The sequence below is a fragment of the Triturus cristatus genome, chromosome 9 (assembly GCF_964204655.1).
Source record: "Triturus cristatus chromosome 9, aTriCri1.1, whole genome shotgun sequence".
NCBI lineage: Eukaryota > Metazoa > Chordata > Amphibia > Caudata > Salamandridae > Triturus > Triturus cristatus.
Window position 1 is genome coordinate 381,754,307 of NC_140592.1, and position 18,046 is coordinate 381,772,352.

The 18,046-nt window shown below is 44.9% G+C and overlaps 1 protein-coding gene across 2 annotated transcripts in view; it reads left to right on the top strand.

The window, feature by feature from the left end:
* The window catches only part of LOC146798001 (uncharacterized), a 423,068-nt gene that overhangs the window by 209,409 nt on the left and 195,613 nt on the right, over positions 1–18,046 (top strand). For both annotated transcript variants that reach the window (XM_085625231.1, XM_085625232.1), the window contains 3 exons: positions 10,340–10,402; positions 10,863–10,965; positions 12,054–12,130. In XM_085625231.1, coding sequence (XP_085481357.1) covers positions 10,340–10,402; positions 10,863–10,965; positions 12,054–12,130 — 243 coding nt within the window. The remainder of the gene's footprint in view (positions 1–10,339; positions 10,403–10,862; positions 10,966–12,053; positions 12,131–18,046) is intronic.

Sequence of the window (18,046 nt, forward strand, 5' to 3'; positions counted from 1 at the left end):
ACATATCTGAATACCTTCTTGATGGATGGAATCAAAGTAAAAAACTGAAAGCATTTCCTACTGAGGAGACTGCAGTAAATGAGGAAATTAGGAAACTTCATAACAAATAAATCTCACAAGATGGCCACCATAGACAAAAGAGTCCAAATGCAGCACAAATATCACCCAGATGTAGCCCACATGTAGCCCAATGACAGAAGTGTGCAAAACACTTATTTTTTGTGTATTTGCAGTTTATATAGTGCAGACTTGTCAGGTATTGGAGTGCTTTACATGAGCATTGGTTACATCACACAAGATCAAATTCATTTTGGTTGTAGACATGGGGAGATTAAGTGATTTGACCAGAATCACAGAATGTTGAGCTGAAGCAGAAACTCCAACCTGGTCCCCCAGTTGTAAAGTCTGCAGCTCAGGAAGTAACACCACATCCTCTCCCCTAGGTGCAACATTTAATCAAGTGGTCAACTGGATAAAAAAACATAAAGATTACAAATAATTTAAAAGTTCTTTGTCGCCATTTGAAAACTCAGAAAATGTGTCCTCATTTTAGTTTTTTAGAGCACTAACCATAATTTTGATGCAAATAAGACCCTCTCATATATGTAATTTCTAAAGGAAATACTCTAGGTATTAGTTTTGATTACATCAAGATGACGTCAGGCGTTCCACACTTTTGTAATAAATATAGAATGTTAGCAATCTAGTTGTTCATTGGGATACTGTTGAGAGGCAGAGGCCAGGGGCACGGACTCTGAAAATTGAAGGCAGGTAGGAGAGTGCAGATGCAACAATTTGACCACACTGGGCAGGCAGAAAGGGCAGTGGCAGCACAACAGACTATGGAGGGCAGTGGAAAGGGGGACAGGGGCAACAAACCAACAATACAGGACTGGCAAGAGAGGCTGTGGCAATATAATACACCATTGTGGGCAGAAGGAAGAGGCAGTGGTAGTACAACCATACATGCCAACAGACCCGTTTCAGCCAGGAAACGTCCAATGTTTTTAAGCTCAAATGGGCTTTATTTGATCTGTCTCCTGTCTACAATCTCCTCTTTTTCAATGTAACTCAAAGGGGAAAATCAATACCCCAGTTGTTTTTCAAAATCTCCCTCTTACCAAGTTCAAAATGTTCGCAAGTATGGTACATTGGATCATGGTAGGCAGGAGGAATTGGGGTAGGGACATGGACTCGGATAACCGAGGACAGGAGGGACATGGAGAGGTGCACCAAACTGACCCTACAGGGCAGGCATCCGGGTTTGCAGCAGCACACTACACCACACAGCGCATGCGGGACAGGAGTGCAGCACAACAATCCATAGAAAGCAATAGGGAGGGGACAGGACCATGCACATGGACAACAGAGAACAGAGGGGAAAGAGGCAATGGTAGCTAGCTGACCATAATGGGCAGACAGGAGAGAAAGCTGCAGCATAACAGACCATAAAGGGCAGGAGGGACGGATCAGGGGCATTACAATGGAACAGACAAGCCAGGAGGGAGGGAATAGGTGTATGCACATGGAAACAGAAGGCTGGGGGCAAGGGGGCAAGGCAGGAGCAGCAAGATGACCATGGAGGTCATGCAGGTTGGGCACTAGAAACAAAACACATCATGGAGAGCAACAATGAGACTATGATGGCATACACACAGACCATGGAGGGAAGGTGGGAGGGGGTCAGGGGCAGCTAGCTGACCACACAGGGAAGGTGGGGGGGGGCCATGGCAACACAGAAGACCATGCATGGCAAGCGGGAGGGTTAGTGGCAGCACAATGGCTATGATGGGCAAGAAGGAGGGTGCAGGGGAATGCACAAAGGACCATGGAGGATAGAAGGGAGGGTCTGGACCTGGGCACAGACAAGAGAGTTCAGGGGAAGGGGCCTCACAACAGACCGCGCGGGTAGGCAGGAGGAGCAGTTGCAGCACAACAGACCAGGGAGGGCAGAAGGGTGTGGCAGTAAAATGGACCATGGAGGACAGGAGGAAGGGGATAGGGGCATGGCATGTGGACAGGCAGGGTGGAGGTGGCAGGGACAGGTTACAGTCATCTGACAATGCTAGGCAGGTGGGAGGGGAGTGGCAGCTCAACAGAACACTCAGAGTAGATAGGAGTGGCATGTCCATGGAACATGGTGGGCAAAAAGGATGGAGCAGGGGCATGCTCAAAGACATCGGGGGGAAGGAGAATAGGGGCAGCAAGCTAAGCACAGAGGCTAATCAGGAGGTCAATGATGGGCCATAGAATTGGGCAATGGAGGGCAGGAGGAGTGGACTCGTACATCATGCTAAATGGAGGGCAGTGGCAGTGCTCCAGCGCGTAGTGCAAAATCCCTCCCTACCGTTGCGGACCAAAAGATCTCACACACGCACACTATCCATACATTCGCTGGTGGGGCCCATAACACCAACACACACTCACCATCAGTCCGTACGAAAGGCGATTATCCTTCCAAGTGCTGGATAATGAGGGAGGAAGATACCACTTTACCCTAATGAGCAACAAACCTACAAACCCTTCTTACACTCATTAGGCCCTAGATTCTACATTTGGTATTCCCCTCATGACCGGAATGGATCTGTTAGTTGTAGATTTAAGTGAATTTCTAATACTCTAATTAACCTTTTCATTAACACATTTCAATGAATAAACAACCCAACTCATTTCTGTAGATGTTCAAATCCAAATTTATATTAATATTGCAGATTATTCAATCATTCATTTGATCAAGTTGCCATTCATATTTACCTATTCTGGCTAAAGTCTTCCTCTATGTCAAATCTGGCAATCTTGCAAATCTATACCCATCAATTTAGCAGGTTAAGTTCATCAGGATTTTGGGCATTAATTCAGTCCGTCAAAGATTCAGGCTAGCCGCTGTCCTGCAGTGTCACCGTCCTCTTCGTCAGCATATCCTCAGGAAATCGAAGGAGCGACCCTCCAACCTCTCTATTCTATGGGTTTTATAATAATTTCAATAGCAAAATGTAACAATATTGGGGCAGGGTCGTGTAATCACCCCTTGCTTAGATATAGTATACCTATATCTACACTCACAATAGACACATGTGTACCTATCAGTCACTCCTATGGCAGGCCTTAACAATCCTGGAGGCAGAGTGCTTGGTAACATGTGAGATGGTGCTCTAGCATGAGCTGAGCCTGTCTGCAGCTTTCGGAACCATGTCCTTATAGCTGTTCTATGATATCGCCTACCATATACTCTTAAGTACCTTATAATCTTAAATGGTTATGGTAACTATGGTTTGGCTTTATCAAAACATGTTGTGTAAGGTGTCTAACACTTTGGAATAATACCCCCATGCCATTTCTGGTGATGAGGATATTATTCCTCCCTTCTGGAGGGAGAGACATGCTAAAATCCTACTTTTGCTGTTTAACTCTGACCAAAGCCTCAGCATCACAAAATGGATGCTGCTGCCACAGACACGAGTCTGACCTCCTGCAGCTGGGAGCCCTCCCAGCCAGGGAGGCCTGGACAATAGGTTTCCTGCGTGGGGAGGTGTTAGCTCCTTCCCAGACACTTTAGTGTATTGGGGCAGGGAGGGCTGAAAGGAATGAGACCTGCTTGGGGCACACAAGGTGCTCCATGCATAGTCCAGTTCAAACCGGTGCTGGGGCACTCAAGCCCCAGCTCTGGCGCGAAACTGGACAAAGGAAAGGGGGTGTAGCCACCCCCCTTCCTGGTCCCACCCATAGGAGGGACCTTGCAGGTAGCCCAGCCCACTAGCCTAGCATATTAGAAGGTAGCTGAGCCCTGCAGAACTAGATTATCCTGAATCTGCAACTTGAACAGAAACTCTGGACCTTCTACATTCGACCTCAGGAAGAAGACTGAAGAATCTCCCTTCTTGTGGCCAAGGAGTGACCACCCTGGGCAACCAGGCACCATCCAGTGACCGCTGCTTGCTTTGCGACTGATCCTACGAGGGACGACTGCAGAGACTGACCAGCGCCGTGACTTCCAGACACCTCTGAACCAGATCCACATCGACATTGACAGCAAAGCTGAGACCTATGGAGGCGACAAGGGACGTAGGACCGGCGACTTGGGAAAAGTGGCTAGTAACTGACTAGCGCGACTTCTGAGGCTTCCTCGAGGCTGTGCTTGGGGAATTGAAAAGCCCCAATCCCGAGCACCATCTGCAAAGAAGATCAGCTCCCCACACTTCACGTGTTCTGCGTGGAGCCCTTCTGCACTTGAGTTGTTCGACGTGTTGTCCGGTTGCTGGCCCGTTGGCTAGTGACCTCTGCGACGACGAACCTTTGATTTTATCTTGCTGGTCCGGCTCCTCCAGACTGGCACTCGCTCTTCTGTGAAAGAGAAGCACCCCAGACCTTCCTGGTCTGCACCAGAAGCAAGTCCTCCATTCTGCGTGGGTTCCGCTTGGCAAGGCTTGTTGGGTCCTAGCTCAACAACGACGCCGCCGACAGCAAGAGCCTTCGTGGGACAGCTCATCTCCTGGTCCTGGTTGTCCTCGACGCCTCCTGGTACCCGTGGCTGCTGCGACAAGCTTCACCTCTTCACCTGCATCTTCACTACATCGCCTAGTTCCTTCCTGGCTCCTGGCTGGTGACCTAGACTCTGTCCCTTCTGCTTGCAGGTACCTTCCTTCTTGATTCCATCCTTGGGATCCACCGGACACTCTTCACTGACTGCCTGTCAGCAACTTTCTTTCAGGCATCCATAGGAGTCGACGACGAAACCCGACGCAAGTTCACACCTATGCACCCGCAGCCCGTGGGCTAGGTAACTTGAGTACTCTGGTGCTCACAAGGGTATTGACTATCCTAGGGTCTAGTTTCCATGTCTCGACCTCCTAGTTACTCCAGAAGTGTCCTAAAACTCTTAATTTCTAACTACTACTATTTCTATCGACTTTTACGCATTACGCGTGAGTGTTTCCACTCTGCACCTGAATCCCGTGGGCCTCCGACCTCCTAACCTTTGGTAGTATAGTGTAGCCCCAGCGATTCCCTAGGCCTATCCTGTGTTCGTGACAGTGGTTCTTATACCACTTACTTAGTATATGGTTTGCGTGGCCCCTAGGGCCTAACTGTATTACTTACCTGTGTGACTTAATGCATGCTTAAATAAGACTGTGTTGTACTTACCTCGAATCTCATAAAGAGTGCTGAGGGTATTTTGACTAGAATAAATACATTCTATTTTTTATATATATCTGTTGTGGTGTCCTTTCATTTGGTATTCAAGGGATTACAAATGGTATAACAGCTGGCTTCACATGCCATACAGAGTTTAGCCTAAGACTGCTCTTGTCCATGCTACCACTAGGATAGCTGGTCTATAAGGTTGACTTTACAAACAATCACCATAAGGGTTGTTTGGACTGATACAGGGTGTACACTAGAATTAGTGACATCATATATCAGGCCAACTTCTCACAGGGGCAGCAAGCTAACTGTTCAGAGAAGGTGGGTATTAGGAACTTTATTGTTTTTAAAATGTTTGTCTGTGCAAACTACTTAAAATATGAACAAGTATGCAACATAATCTCACTTTTATTCAGGCAGAAGAGGACGTTTGTGACTGTGACTCCGGACTCACTTGGCAGAAACACCCCCTGACCCTCCACCCCCCATCGCAAAATGTAATGCCCGTGAAAAGGGTAGGTGGACGCAGTGTTATATAGAACATAGTCCTGAGAGCACGATTGAAAATGAAAACTAGATATAGTATGTGGTATAAACTATGCACCAAAAAGTGTGATATAAGATGAACCGAGGCGTGAAATATAATATGCAATACATTGTGCGCAATGACCGATTCATTGGAGAGCGCGAGATAGCACAGGCACTAGCGCGTGCTATGCGATATGCGCCTTGGAGTGTAATATGCACAGGGCAGTGTTGTGTAACCTAACTAGTCTCTAAAGTTGTAATATAAAATATGTGCTGGGGAGTGTAACGTTGCATATGCACTGTGACAAAGATATGGATCCCAGATTGTAATATGTATGGCATAGCGCTGTGCGTTATCACATAGGCATCGAGGAAGGCACGTTAGATGGGGCAATATAACCCGTGCGAAGGCAAGTGTGGCATGACATATTCACGGGGTGGTGTTACAGTGCACATGGGCTAGAGTGTCATAGCATACGCACTAGCTGGTGGAATACAACACAGAGGTGTGAGGCACTCGACGGGCACTGGTGGGTGTAACATAGCATTGGGCTCAGCCAGGAGCACGCTGTGACTCTCAAGTGAGGTTCGTCTCCTTTCCAGAGAGTAAAATAAAAAGTATTACACATCCGGCGGTGGATGTGTGTTTTATTAACCATGAGGGGGGATTTCTTGCATAGTTTGGTCGAATTTTTGTCGATTCCCCTTTGAATGGCTTGGTGTGCGTGTATATTAAATGTGCTTGTCAATAGCTACCCATGTTTTTATAAATAAACGACAAGGGTGTCTACTTGGAGAGTACCCACCTGCGGGGGTGCCGAGATTAGGCACGGTAGGGCGTCAGACACGTTAGAGCTTCACTAGCGGTGTAAATACATTCCATGTGGATTCATTCTATGCATAGTCGCCTTTTAATGAATATCACGCAAATCGTCATGGTGATAGGTACATACGGTTTCTCCAGCATGTCCTAGGTGTTTCTATAAATATATATTTTATAAAAATAATAAAAAACAAAGGCCGGCCCCGGTGGATGGGGTCCCCGGGGCCGTAAGTGGCCTGAGGAGGGGGGCACGCAGCCCCCTCCTAAAGAATTTTTTTTAAAAAAGGTCATGACCTGGGGGATGGGGTCCCCGGGGCCGATTAAGGCCTTGGGAGGGCCAAATTTATTTTTTTCAACAAAAAAATTAGGGTGCAAAAAGAAGGGGGGCCACACAGCCCTCCTTCTTAAAAATAAAATAAAAAAATAAAAGACCGGCATCGCGCCCGAGGCCACGCCCCCTCCTTGCAGCACTCTGCAAACACGCCCCCTGGCCAGTTGTAAGTTGGGGAATTAATTCCCCTTCAATACTGAGGGTCCCTGAGGGCCAACTAGCCCAACAGGTATCTCCAGTATGCGCCAGGGAGCTGCGTTGCAGACGGGTGTTCTGAGGCCACGCCCCTTTTTAGACCTCAATGCAAAGCAGCTCTGTGGCGCTTACTGGAGGTACCTAGTGGTCTAGTTGAACCCTAGGGACCCTTAGGATTCAAGGAGACTTAATCTCTCAACTTAGAACGGCCACAGGGCACATTTACACAGTGGTAAAGGGAGGGGATGGGGCCTGAGGTGACGTGTGCAAACACGCCCTGTGGCGCGTTTTAAGTTGGGGAAATAATTCCCTTTCAATCCTGAGGGACCCTGGGGGCCAACTAGCCCACCAGGTGCTTCCAGTAAGCGCCACTGCTCTGCGTTGCAGAGAGGTGGTGCAGGCCGTGCCCCTTTTTACACCTCTCTGCAATGGTGCTTACTGGACGTACCTAGTGGGCTATTTTGCCCCTAGGGATCCTCAGGATTCAAGGGGACTTAATCTCTCAACTTAGAACGGCCACAGGGCACATTTACACAGTGGTAAAGGGAGGGGATGGGGCCTGAGGTGACGTGTGCAAACACGCCCTATGGTGCGTTTTAATTTGGGGAAATAATTCCCCTTCAATCCTGAGGATCCCTGGGGGCTAACTAGCCCACCAGGTGCTTCCAGTAAGCGCCAATGAGCTGCGTTGCAGAGAGGTGGTCCAGGCCGTGCCACTTTTTACACCTCTCTGCAACGCAGCTCTGTGGCGCTTACTGGAGGTACCTAGTGGTCTAGTTGGACCCTAGGGACCCTCAGGATTCAAGGGGACTTAATCTCCCAACTTAAAAAATGGCCACAGGGTGTGTTTACACAGTGGGGAAGTGAGGGGACGGGGCCTGAGGTGACGTGTGCAAACACGCCCTGTGGCGCGTTTTAAGAGGTAGTTTTAATCCACTGCCCTATTATATACTAGGGGCTTACAGAGGAGGTCATGCTGATCACAGGGGGACCCCAACGCATAGTGTTCCCTAGTGTATGTAGGTGTTTTCACTGTATTCTGAGTGTCTTTTAACATAGCACTGGCTCTAGGACTGGTTAGTCAGACTCAGTTACCACCAGTATCCGTCTGAAAAAGTTGAGGGTACAGGATGATTTTGCAACAAGGCTTCTTTCTGCTCTTCTGTTTGTTCTTTCTGCACGTTATCCTTTTTCCTGCACTTTTCTTCGTCTTTGAGGACTTCTGTTGCTTCTTTCTGCATTTCTTTTTTTTTCTTTCTGTGCGTTTTTTCTTCTTTCTTCACATGTCCTATCTCTGTAGGCATAGTTAGGAATTAGCATTTAAAAAACCTTAGAAATTCACTGAAAAAACCATAGGTTTCAGGGGCGTTATAGTTAGCTGGACTTTTCACTCGTACAAAACCATTGAAATTCCCTTGTTATAGTTAGTTCAGCTAACTATAACTCGCGCGCCCGCAATGCACTGCTGATGACGTCACATATTACATCACTCATGACATGGTCAGTGACATCACTCATGACATCACTGACATCATCCTTGTGATAGAGTGGCAGACCTCCTCTCCCCCTAATATAACCTTTGATACACACATTCAAAAATAGAAACTAAAATTTTCAAAACAATGGACATACCAATATCAGTTACAACCACCTATTCAGTAATTCTAATATCCACATACACATCCACTCATTCACCAACAGTACTATACAGTCACTCATACATGTACTCGCTCATCATATGTACTCATACACCTATACATCCTGTTACACAACGCCACTCATCCATAGAGTTACTCACACACAGTGACTCATGCTAATAAAGAACCAACATCCATTTACTTGCATATACAGTTATACACACACCACCTTCTACAGAAACTTACACATACTTAGTCTTTTAAACAATCACTTATAGAAACACATACTTATTCATACAGGAACTCTTTCAATCTCTCTCTCACATATACTCACTTATATACACCAATAGTCACATATACTAGTTTAAAACATATGTAGTTACTCATAAAGACACTATTGAGACAGTCATTCACTCACTAACACACCCATGCACACACTCATCCACCAATACAGTCCTGCACACATGCTGTCTTCAACACATACAGTGAGTCACTCATTCATGCACCTATGCACTACGTAATACCCCCCACCGAACCATACAGACACTCATACTGATACTCAAAAAAACAACTAATAACCTATATAGACACTCGTGTAGCTACTCACCAACCCATGCAACCACTTATACACAAAGTGAGAGACTGATACAGATATTTACATATTTAAACATTACTCACTAAGCCATGTATTCACTAAGATACACTTAATCAGTCAGTTATACAATCAATTTTTAAAAAACAAATCATCCATATAGACACTTGTATACCTATTTATTCTTCCATCGACCTTGAGATATACATATATAAAACATATGTAATTTTCAGAAAAACACACATTCACTGGATGATGTCATCAGTGATGTCATGAGTGATGTCACTGACCATGTCATGAGTGATGTAATATGTGACGTCATCAGCTGTGCATTGTGGGCGCGCGAGTTATAGTTAGCTGAACTAACTATAACGGGGGAATTTCAATGGTTTTGTACGAGTGAAAAGTCCAGCTAACTATAACGCCCCTGAAACCTATGGTTTTTTCAGTGAATTTCTAAGGTTTTTTAAATGCTAATTCCTAACTATAACATGCCTGAAACCTATGTTTTTTTTCAGTGAATATATATATATATATATATATATATATATATATATATATATAATATATCCGTGCTAGCAGGTCACTTGCTTGCCACTCATTTCTTCTGCAGTGTACTGCATCTCACATGACCACTTCCTCTAAATCAGAAGACCGTTATGAAATGGTGTTGTCCATAGTGTATTAATGTTTTACCAATCCAAAATGTCCAACACATCGGTTCTAAATCTGATGGCCTTGCTTGAACTTTAAAATGATAGACCATTTACAAAACCTTTGCACGACTGACACACGCGGCTATGTTTGGTTTAGTCATTTCAAGCATATGCCCCTTGATTTTAAATGGCAGCAAAAAAATGTTTTCTACTTTTAGTCTTTTAATTTACCTTGCATATGTTGTTCGGTTTGTGTGTTTCTATTGTGGTTGTGTCAGAGGTTGTATGCAAGAATGAGTCTGTGGATGGATGAATAGAAACATGAATGACAATGCATGTATGAGGACTTATTTAGTGTTTAAACCTATCAAGAACACTAAAGACACCTTCATTCATAATCCAGAACTATTGGCATTTCCTTTGCTTGTTCTCTAGGTAGAGGGGATATGTCACACTGTGAGGACACTGGAACCTGCATGTCCACGGCCAAGACACTAGGTACTATTTCCTGCTCCCGGGGCTAGATAGAAAATTTGGGAAGGAGGACAGCACTAAAGGGGGGGGGACAGAGCAGAGACAGCATGGATGGGGACAAGCTTCCCAGAAGTGGAGGAACCAGTATAATTGAAAGGAAATAAAGAAATACTAGGCAGTGCCTTAGTGGCCTGAGTCATTGCTCCTTTGCTGCAGACACAATCAAGCTTACTGGGGTCTATCGAGTTTTAATACAAGTGTCTCTCTAAATACTACTCCTATAGAAAGTGTCAATGTTGTAAGGGATGCTTTGAATGGAAAATCTATAGTACTTTAGAGAAAATGTCTCTAATAGGGTAGTGTGAGTTGTACTGGGGCCGAGTTGAAGGGAGTTTGAGGCATGTGTGGTAAAAAATAAGCTTGAGTAAACCCAATCTCTTTTTCTTTTGGTGCTATGGTTGTCTTGGTGGCTCGTACCTATCAGCATCGACGGAGCGCAGTCCTACTACTACATCCACTTCCTTCAATGCAAAGCGGAAGGTGTCAGAAGATGGCATCCAAGGTCTGGAGCTGTCGGCTAAAAAAAGGTAGGGGATTGCCTGCCTCACACTGCGCCAAGGCTCGCTTACCATGGCGGTGGTGGTCCTCATGCCTATCTGTGACCCGCTGCCAACACACCTGTGTGCTTAGGAGTGGCTCTGCTTGATCTTGACCAGTCACCTTCTACTTTATCTACGGTATTACTTCAGAAACTTGTTTTTATGCTTTTTTCGAAATGCCCAAGCTCATTAATTGTTAAACTTTTATTCATGTATCAGCATTTTAATGGAAGGTTCCATTTTCCATCCCATAACACTTTGGGAGAGATGGGTGATCACTAAATCAATCAAGTTTCTTGTATGATGCGACTACTCACCCGTTAGGGTCTCAAGGTGCTGTGGAGGAGGGGGGGGGGGGTGCGGGGCGGCGGGACCTGCATTTTAGTCTAAGAGCCAGGTCTTTAGTTCCTTCCTGAATAGAGGCAGTGATGGTGACTAACTGAGATGTAGGGGCAGGGAGTGATTAATTGTTCAGTTTCAAAAACGAGATGCAGTTACTGCAAAGATCATTAAACTGTGCTGTGCGAGCTCCGTAGTGTTTGTGAAAAAAGGAACGTACATTTTGTTTTATTATATCTTTCAGTGCTTAGGTTTTTTCCAAATGGTTGACCGAGGGGCCCTTGAATGGGAAGTGCTGTATCTAGTAGTGACAAATGTCCATCGACCTCATTTTGTACAATTGTTATTCGGACTGTCGAAACACCATTAACACGGATTCACCAAAAGATTGGGTCACTCCTGTAGGTATATTCGCACCTTTGAAGTAAATGTATAGTTCATTTCTACTGCACAAACGCCTCCAGCAGTACCCCTTGGACACCTTCCATTAATTATGTAGTAGAGGAGTAAATCTCAGACCATATCCAGGGTTGAAATGCATCTTGCAAAGATACTTGAATAAGGAAAAACTCAGGTTTATGGCTTTATTCCGGTACATTGCATCACGGTATAAGGCAAATACGATCGGTGTATGTTGAGGATGTCAGTTATTACCAGAAGTTCGGGGTTTAGACTTTATATGCTTGTAGCTGTAAATCTTTGTATCCTGACGTTTACTTTGTATATGTTCACTTTAGGAAATCTTCTCTGGAGACCCCCCAGGAGGACCTCTTGGCTGACCACGCGGGACAAATAATTGAGGCCTCTTCCGAAGGTACCATGTAGGGGCTGCACGGGATTACTGAGGGGTCCAGAAAATCGGGCGGCGGGGGCTAAAGGCGCAGTAGGGTAGCACACAAACCTGCCCTTTAATGAGCAGCAAGGTGCATGGTTGGGATTTGCATCTGATTTCACCCACATACTCTTCAGTTTGCATCAAAGGTGTAACACAATTACTTAGTTTAAGAATTATTTTTTAACTGGCTGATATGACTGCGTTAAAATCTCTGCTGCGCATATGTTGAATCATTCACTACCAATGAAAAGACAGCCAAGGGCCACATTACTCGAGATCTGATCTACAGAAATGTAAGTTAAAAAAAAAGTAAGAAAACAAGTGTACATTCTGCATTTTTTTGGTACTCAAACAATATTATTTTTGTGTTATGAGTCGCAGCTGAACAATGACGTACATCGCACTACGTGAGCAGAGAATGTTGGGGGTGCTGTATGAAACTGAACTTTCAATACACCCAAAAACAGCAAAGTCATTTAACAGATACACCTGTATGAAATGATTTAAACTGGTCTTTTGTTTTAAATGGTATCAAACAAGTTTATGATGTGTACATTTGGCAACCGCATCAAAAACTGGCTGTACAATTCACATAGCATACAGTGAAAAGTTATTAATTTGCACCTGTAGGACTGCTGTAGGTTAAAGGAAATATGACACTTTAATAATTTTCAAAGAGTAAGTCTAGTAATCTGGGAGATCCAGAAAAGCTGTTGTTCCCCCCCCCCCCCCCCCCCCCAGGAGTACTCGCATGTCTAAAAGCGAGCGCTGGTATTGGCCACCTCGTGAGAAATTCTGCAACAAAAAGGTGAATTAGCAGTTTTAACTTTTATTCTCGAGGAAAACATTTTCCCCAGGGTGCGATACCTTGCTTGAACCCTTACTATTTTTGGGCGAGGTACCCTATACATCCCACCCAGGGACTAATTTACTCCTGCACTTGAGAGGAATACATTGGCAGGTGACTGGGATCTTAAAAAACACACCTGCTATGGCTGTGTGAACGCCCATTCTTGTAAATATGCAAGTATTTTTGAAGGCCAGGAACCTGAATAAATCTATGCTGCAGGCTAAATTTGCAAATTCAGAATTTCAACCATGGTGGTGGAATTTCTGCATTGGAAAAACTCTATTGGTGGGTTTGTGAAGCTTTGCAAATGTGATTCTGTGCCTTAGAAGGATTAGTTACTTACCTGTAATCCTAGTTCTCATCCAGGGGTATACTCATCAAAGTCATAATCTATGAATAATGCCCGCCCACGTGCGGGATCCCGGAGCATATAGAAAATACATATATATACATATATATGCATACGTGAAAACATATACATGCAGCCTAAAATGTTTCAAACATGGCAAAAATGCTGAAATTACATAGCCGAAATAAAGTTTTCTTACTGACTGACTGGCTATCAGCCATAAAAGTTCATACATTACATTATTCTAAAACAGTAAAGATGATAAAAAGAACGACATTAAAAAATGTGATTTAAAAAGACATATAAATATGCAGATAGACCAAAACAGTAAATTTATCACAGTAGTTAAAAAAAAAAAAAAAAAAAAAAAAAATGGTGCAGAGAGATACCTTGTCATAGTATTAAACGTCTTCTAATCAGCCACATTGAAAATAAAAATGTGGCTCTCACTATAACAAATACAGGCGAGGGATCATATTTCAGCAGCCTCAACAAATCTCTATAGTTTCTAACCCCCAAGTTTTTGGCAAGCTGAATGATCCATTTTCTGCGGGGGTTTCTATAAGCCGTACAAAAAAATATAACGTGCACCTCTGTCTCTTCATCAATACCACAACCAGGACATGGAAGTCTACTAGAACCAGCCCACTTGTTCGTTCTACAGAGTAAAGGGAGTGATCCGTGTCTAAACTGCATGTATAGTTTTTTGGCGATTAACGGATGTATCAAATCTAGTGCAGGCTCAAAGCTGTATCCAATTTTTACCTCGAGGAATACCAATGTCGGATTGATTGTATTCTCTGACCGTAAAATCTGCATCAAGTTATATTCCTCCAAAGCTTTGGCCAGGATCTTTTTTGGTAAAACGGGGCATGATTCTTCGGGTGTATACCAAAGATCTTCTCTCCCGATTGCCCTCAAAGATTTTTTTACATAGGCTAGCCACGGAATGGCGCCTGCCTTTGGGAGCATCAGAATAGATTTCAATTCCTCCTGCAAGTTAACCAGCTCGGGGGTGCTCCATAGTCGACGCCAGTACATGACCGGATGTGAGGCTACCAGGTCTGCGATTGGGTGTATGCCCAGGTCCATCCTGAGAGGGTGGAGGGGGATACTCGTAGGTAGTGCCATTAATTGTGTTATAAAATGGTTTTCTGACTTAGATAAAATCTGGGCTGTATTGTGACCCCAGAGTTCAGCACCATAGGCCACCACCCCTCTTGCCTGAGCCTTGTATACCTCTACTAATGGGCTAATTAACTTTAGTGGACTATCTTTATACATCTTTAGAATGCCCCCTGTTATCTGTGTACATTTTAAATTAGCTTTTGATATCTGGGGGCCCCAATTCATTTTATTCTTGAGTTTCCAGCCCAGATAATAAAAAATGCTCACCCGTTCTAGATATAATCCGTCCATTTTTGGAATGGGACAATTTGTAGTGTCCGCATGAAGAACCATGTATTTGGTCTTACTCACATTAATAACCAGGTTCCTTTTCCTGCAAAATGAAGCAAATCCATCCAGGACTCTTTCCATCCCCATAGGGGTCCTGGATAAAAGCAGGGTATAGTCTGCGAACCTTAATGCAGGTATTTTCCTGCCCGCCAACCTAGGAGCATCTACGTCTCTTAGGTCCAAGAGTTCATCGACGAACCCATTTAAAAAAAAGAGAGAAGAGGGTTGGGGCAAGTACACAGCCCTGCCTGACTCCCTTCTCAACTGGAAAAGGGGCGGTTAATTCCCCATTTAGGCCGAACCTAACTCTGGCGAAGGTATCTTTATGTAAGTGCTCTAATAGATGACATAGGTAGGGGGGGACTCCCATCCCTTTTAACAACTCCCATAGCTGTCGACGATCTACCATATCGAAGGCAGACTTTAGATCTACAAAAGAGGTAAAGGCTGCCTCCTTCTAGAATGATAGATTTCCAGTGTATCATCTGTAATGTAAACAGTTGATCTATTGTTGACATTTTAGCTCTAAAGCCCGCCTGCAGTGGTGTTAAGATGTTGGAGTCGTCCATCCATTCTTGGAGTCTCCCTAGTAAAATACGTGCAAAGATCTTCTGTGCCACATCAATTAAACTGATCGGCCTATAGTTTGCCGGGTCAAGGGGGGAGCCCTTTTTATGAATAGGTATAATCTCTGCGCCGGCCCATGTCGGAGGTAGCGGCATTCCAGCCAAGATTGCGTTAAAAAGAGCCTGAAGATAGGGAACCCAGATGTCCGGCTCACTCTTATATAAATCACCTGGAATCCTATCCAGGCCAGGGGCCTTGTTTGGGAGAATTTTACTCAGAGCCATTTTAACTTCAGCAAGCGTACACATTTGGACCACACCCGAATAGGGGGGTGAGGTTTCATTAAGCAGGGAGGCAGGGACGTCTGATTCTGTTATTTTAGAGGCATAAAGGTCTTCAAAATGACAACTCCATATTTCCTCCCCTAGGTTAGGTTGTACTGCGTGCTGGGAACTTGATGACCCTGTTTTAACCAAATTCCAAAATGATCTCGAGCCCCTTTTCTTTAATGCAATAGAGATCTCCTCCCATCTGTTAAGTTCCCAATCTTTTTTGGCTTCTTCGGTAACTTTCTTGAAGTATACTCTCGCTTCCTTGATCAGTATCTTATTTCCCTTTTTTAAGTTTGTTAAAAGGGCTAACTTGGCTTCCCTACAGGGTTTATTGTACCAAGCATTTTTCCCCCTCGTAACTTCTGGTTTCCCAGTAGAAGTGGGCCGCCAAAATGTCACAGAGTTCTACATGTGTGGTTCCTATCAAATCCTGATCTGGAGGGCCCTCTTCCGGTGTAACCTCACCCAGCGTTCTCTCCAAGAGGGGATAAATCTCCCTATACATATCTTTTAACTCCCTCTGGGATTGGGCGATCTTCTCCCATCTAACTCTTCGGGCGCCACAAGTTGTGACCAAGGCCGTTAGAGGAACCGAGTCTCTGCCCTGGTGTGAGCTATTTCTGAAACCCTCCATGGTTACAACAATGGGGTTGTGATCGCTTTCGCATCGTTGCTTTACTTGGAAATCCAGGATCCTAGACCACAGTCCCATACTGAGCAATATGTAATCAATAATGGAAGCGTGTCCGTTTCTTTCAAATGTAAACTTCCCTGGATTATCTGCCGGAAACCTTCCATTACATGCCCTTAGTGAAAAAGAGAGGGTAAGCGAGGTAAGTTGGAGAACCAAGGGTGTCCATCCCCTCGTAGTATATGAGTTACATGAGGGAATTGCCCATACTTGGTCCTCTTCCTGTGACACTGGAATAAGCAAACCATTCAAAGGTTCATAGTGGCAATTAAAATCGCCACCAATGATCAGTTGTTCTAGATTGGTAGATGAGCTCAAAAATTCCTCTAGGCTGGTAAGAGTGTTGGAAACCTGGCCATAATTCACTGGGCGAGAGTAGATGTTAATTAGTCTCAACTCGTGGTTGTCCCGAAAAGCCATAGCTAGGCACATAATATCAGCCGAGTCAGTGTTGATTTTCCTGATTGCACAGCCCAAGTGCGTCCGCACCCAAATGGTCAGCCCGCCAGATGGCCTCCCCCTTGTAGCCCTCACTGCCGGTTCCCAATAAGTGACAAACCCTAGGCGGTGGTAAGCCTTCAGTGCCCATTTTTCCTGAAATAGGCAGATGTCATGCTCCTCAATGAACTCCCTCCAATCAGCAGAGTCCATCAGGGAAGGTAGATCCACCACATTCCATGATAGAATTTTTAGACTCTCAACACGATTTGGGCATTGGACGTCGGAATGTGTAGGTAAAAGGTTGATATTATTTCCAGGTGGATTTCTTGGATTTTCCCAAGAGTTGTCAGTTAGCCCTGTTGATGTAATAAGCCTAGGGGACAACAGATAATTAGGAGGTATATCATAGTAGAACTCGGTTGTCTTGGGATTACAATTCTCCGATACATTTACCCTTGTTAACTGGTGTGTCCCTTCGATTCAAATATCATCTGGCTCAAGGATCGGGACAGATGCGGGGGAACTGCAATCACCCCCCTCTATTCTCAGAACATTCCTTTCCTTCAAAGTTATCACGCCATCATTATCTGGGCTAGCCTGACAACGGGGGGTTACCTGCCAACTCACAGATACATGGGCCTCCCCCCCGCATGGAATCACTGGGTCTAGCATCAACATCTGGAAGCAGTCAGTCGACACATTCAAGCGGGCTAAACCTGTTATGGCATGGTGTAGTGAAACGTGAGTCATAGGGGATTCCATGTGATCCCAAGCCCTTCCCACCTAAGATCCCGTATGGCTTCTCTGGGCCCATCCTATGATTAAACACTTCCGATGAATAGAAGTGTGGTAAAAGGGAAGTTTGAATTCCATCAACTGTACTGGTCCACCCCCCTTCCCCCAGATACTTTACCACCATTTTGTCCCTAAAATTTACAACAATACAATCTCCCCTAGTGGTTTTCACACCCCGGCCTACCCATGCCACTCTACGTACCATCATAATCTCCCCATTTAGTTTGGGCGGGAGAGGTCTATTTATATTCAACCAATGGATTACCTTATGCTTCAGGGACAAGTATGGTTCAACTCTATCCGGGGAGTCCAGGGACACCTGTTAGGACCACAACATAGGGACTACACTCTGGGGGCAAGTCAATTCTCGGCAGACCCATGTGTCTTGTGGGTAATTCAGAGTGTTGTGGAG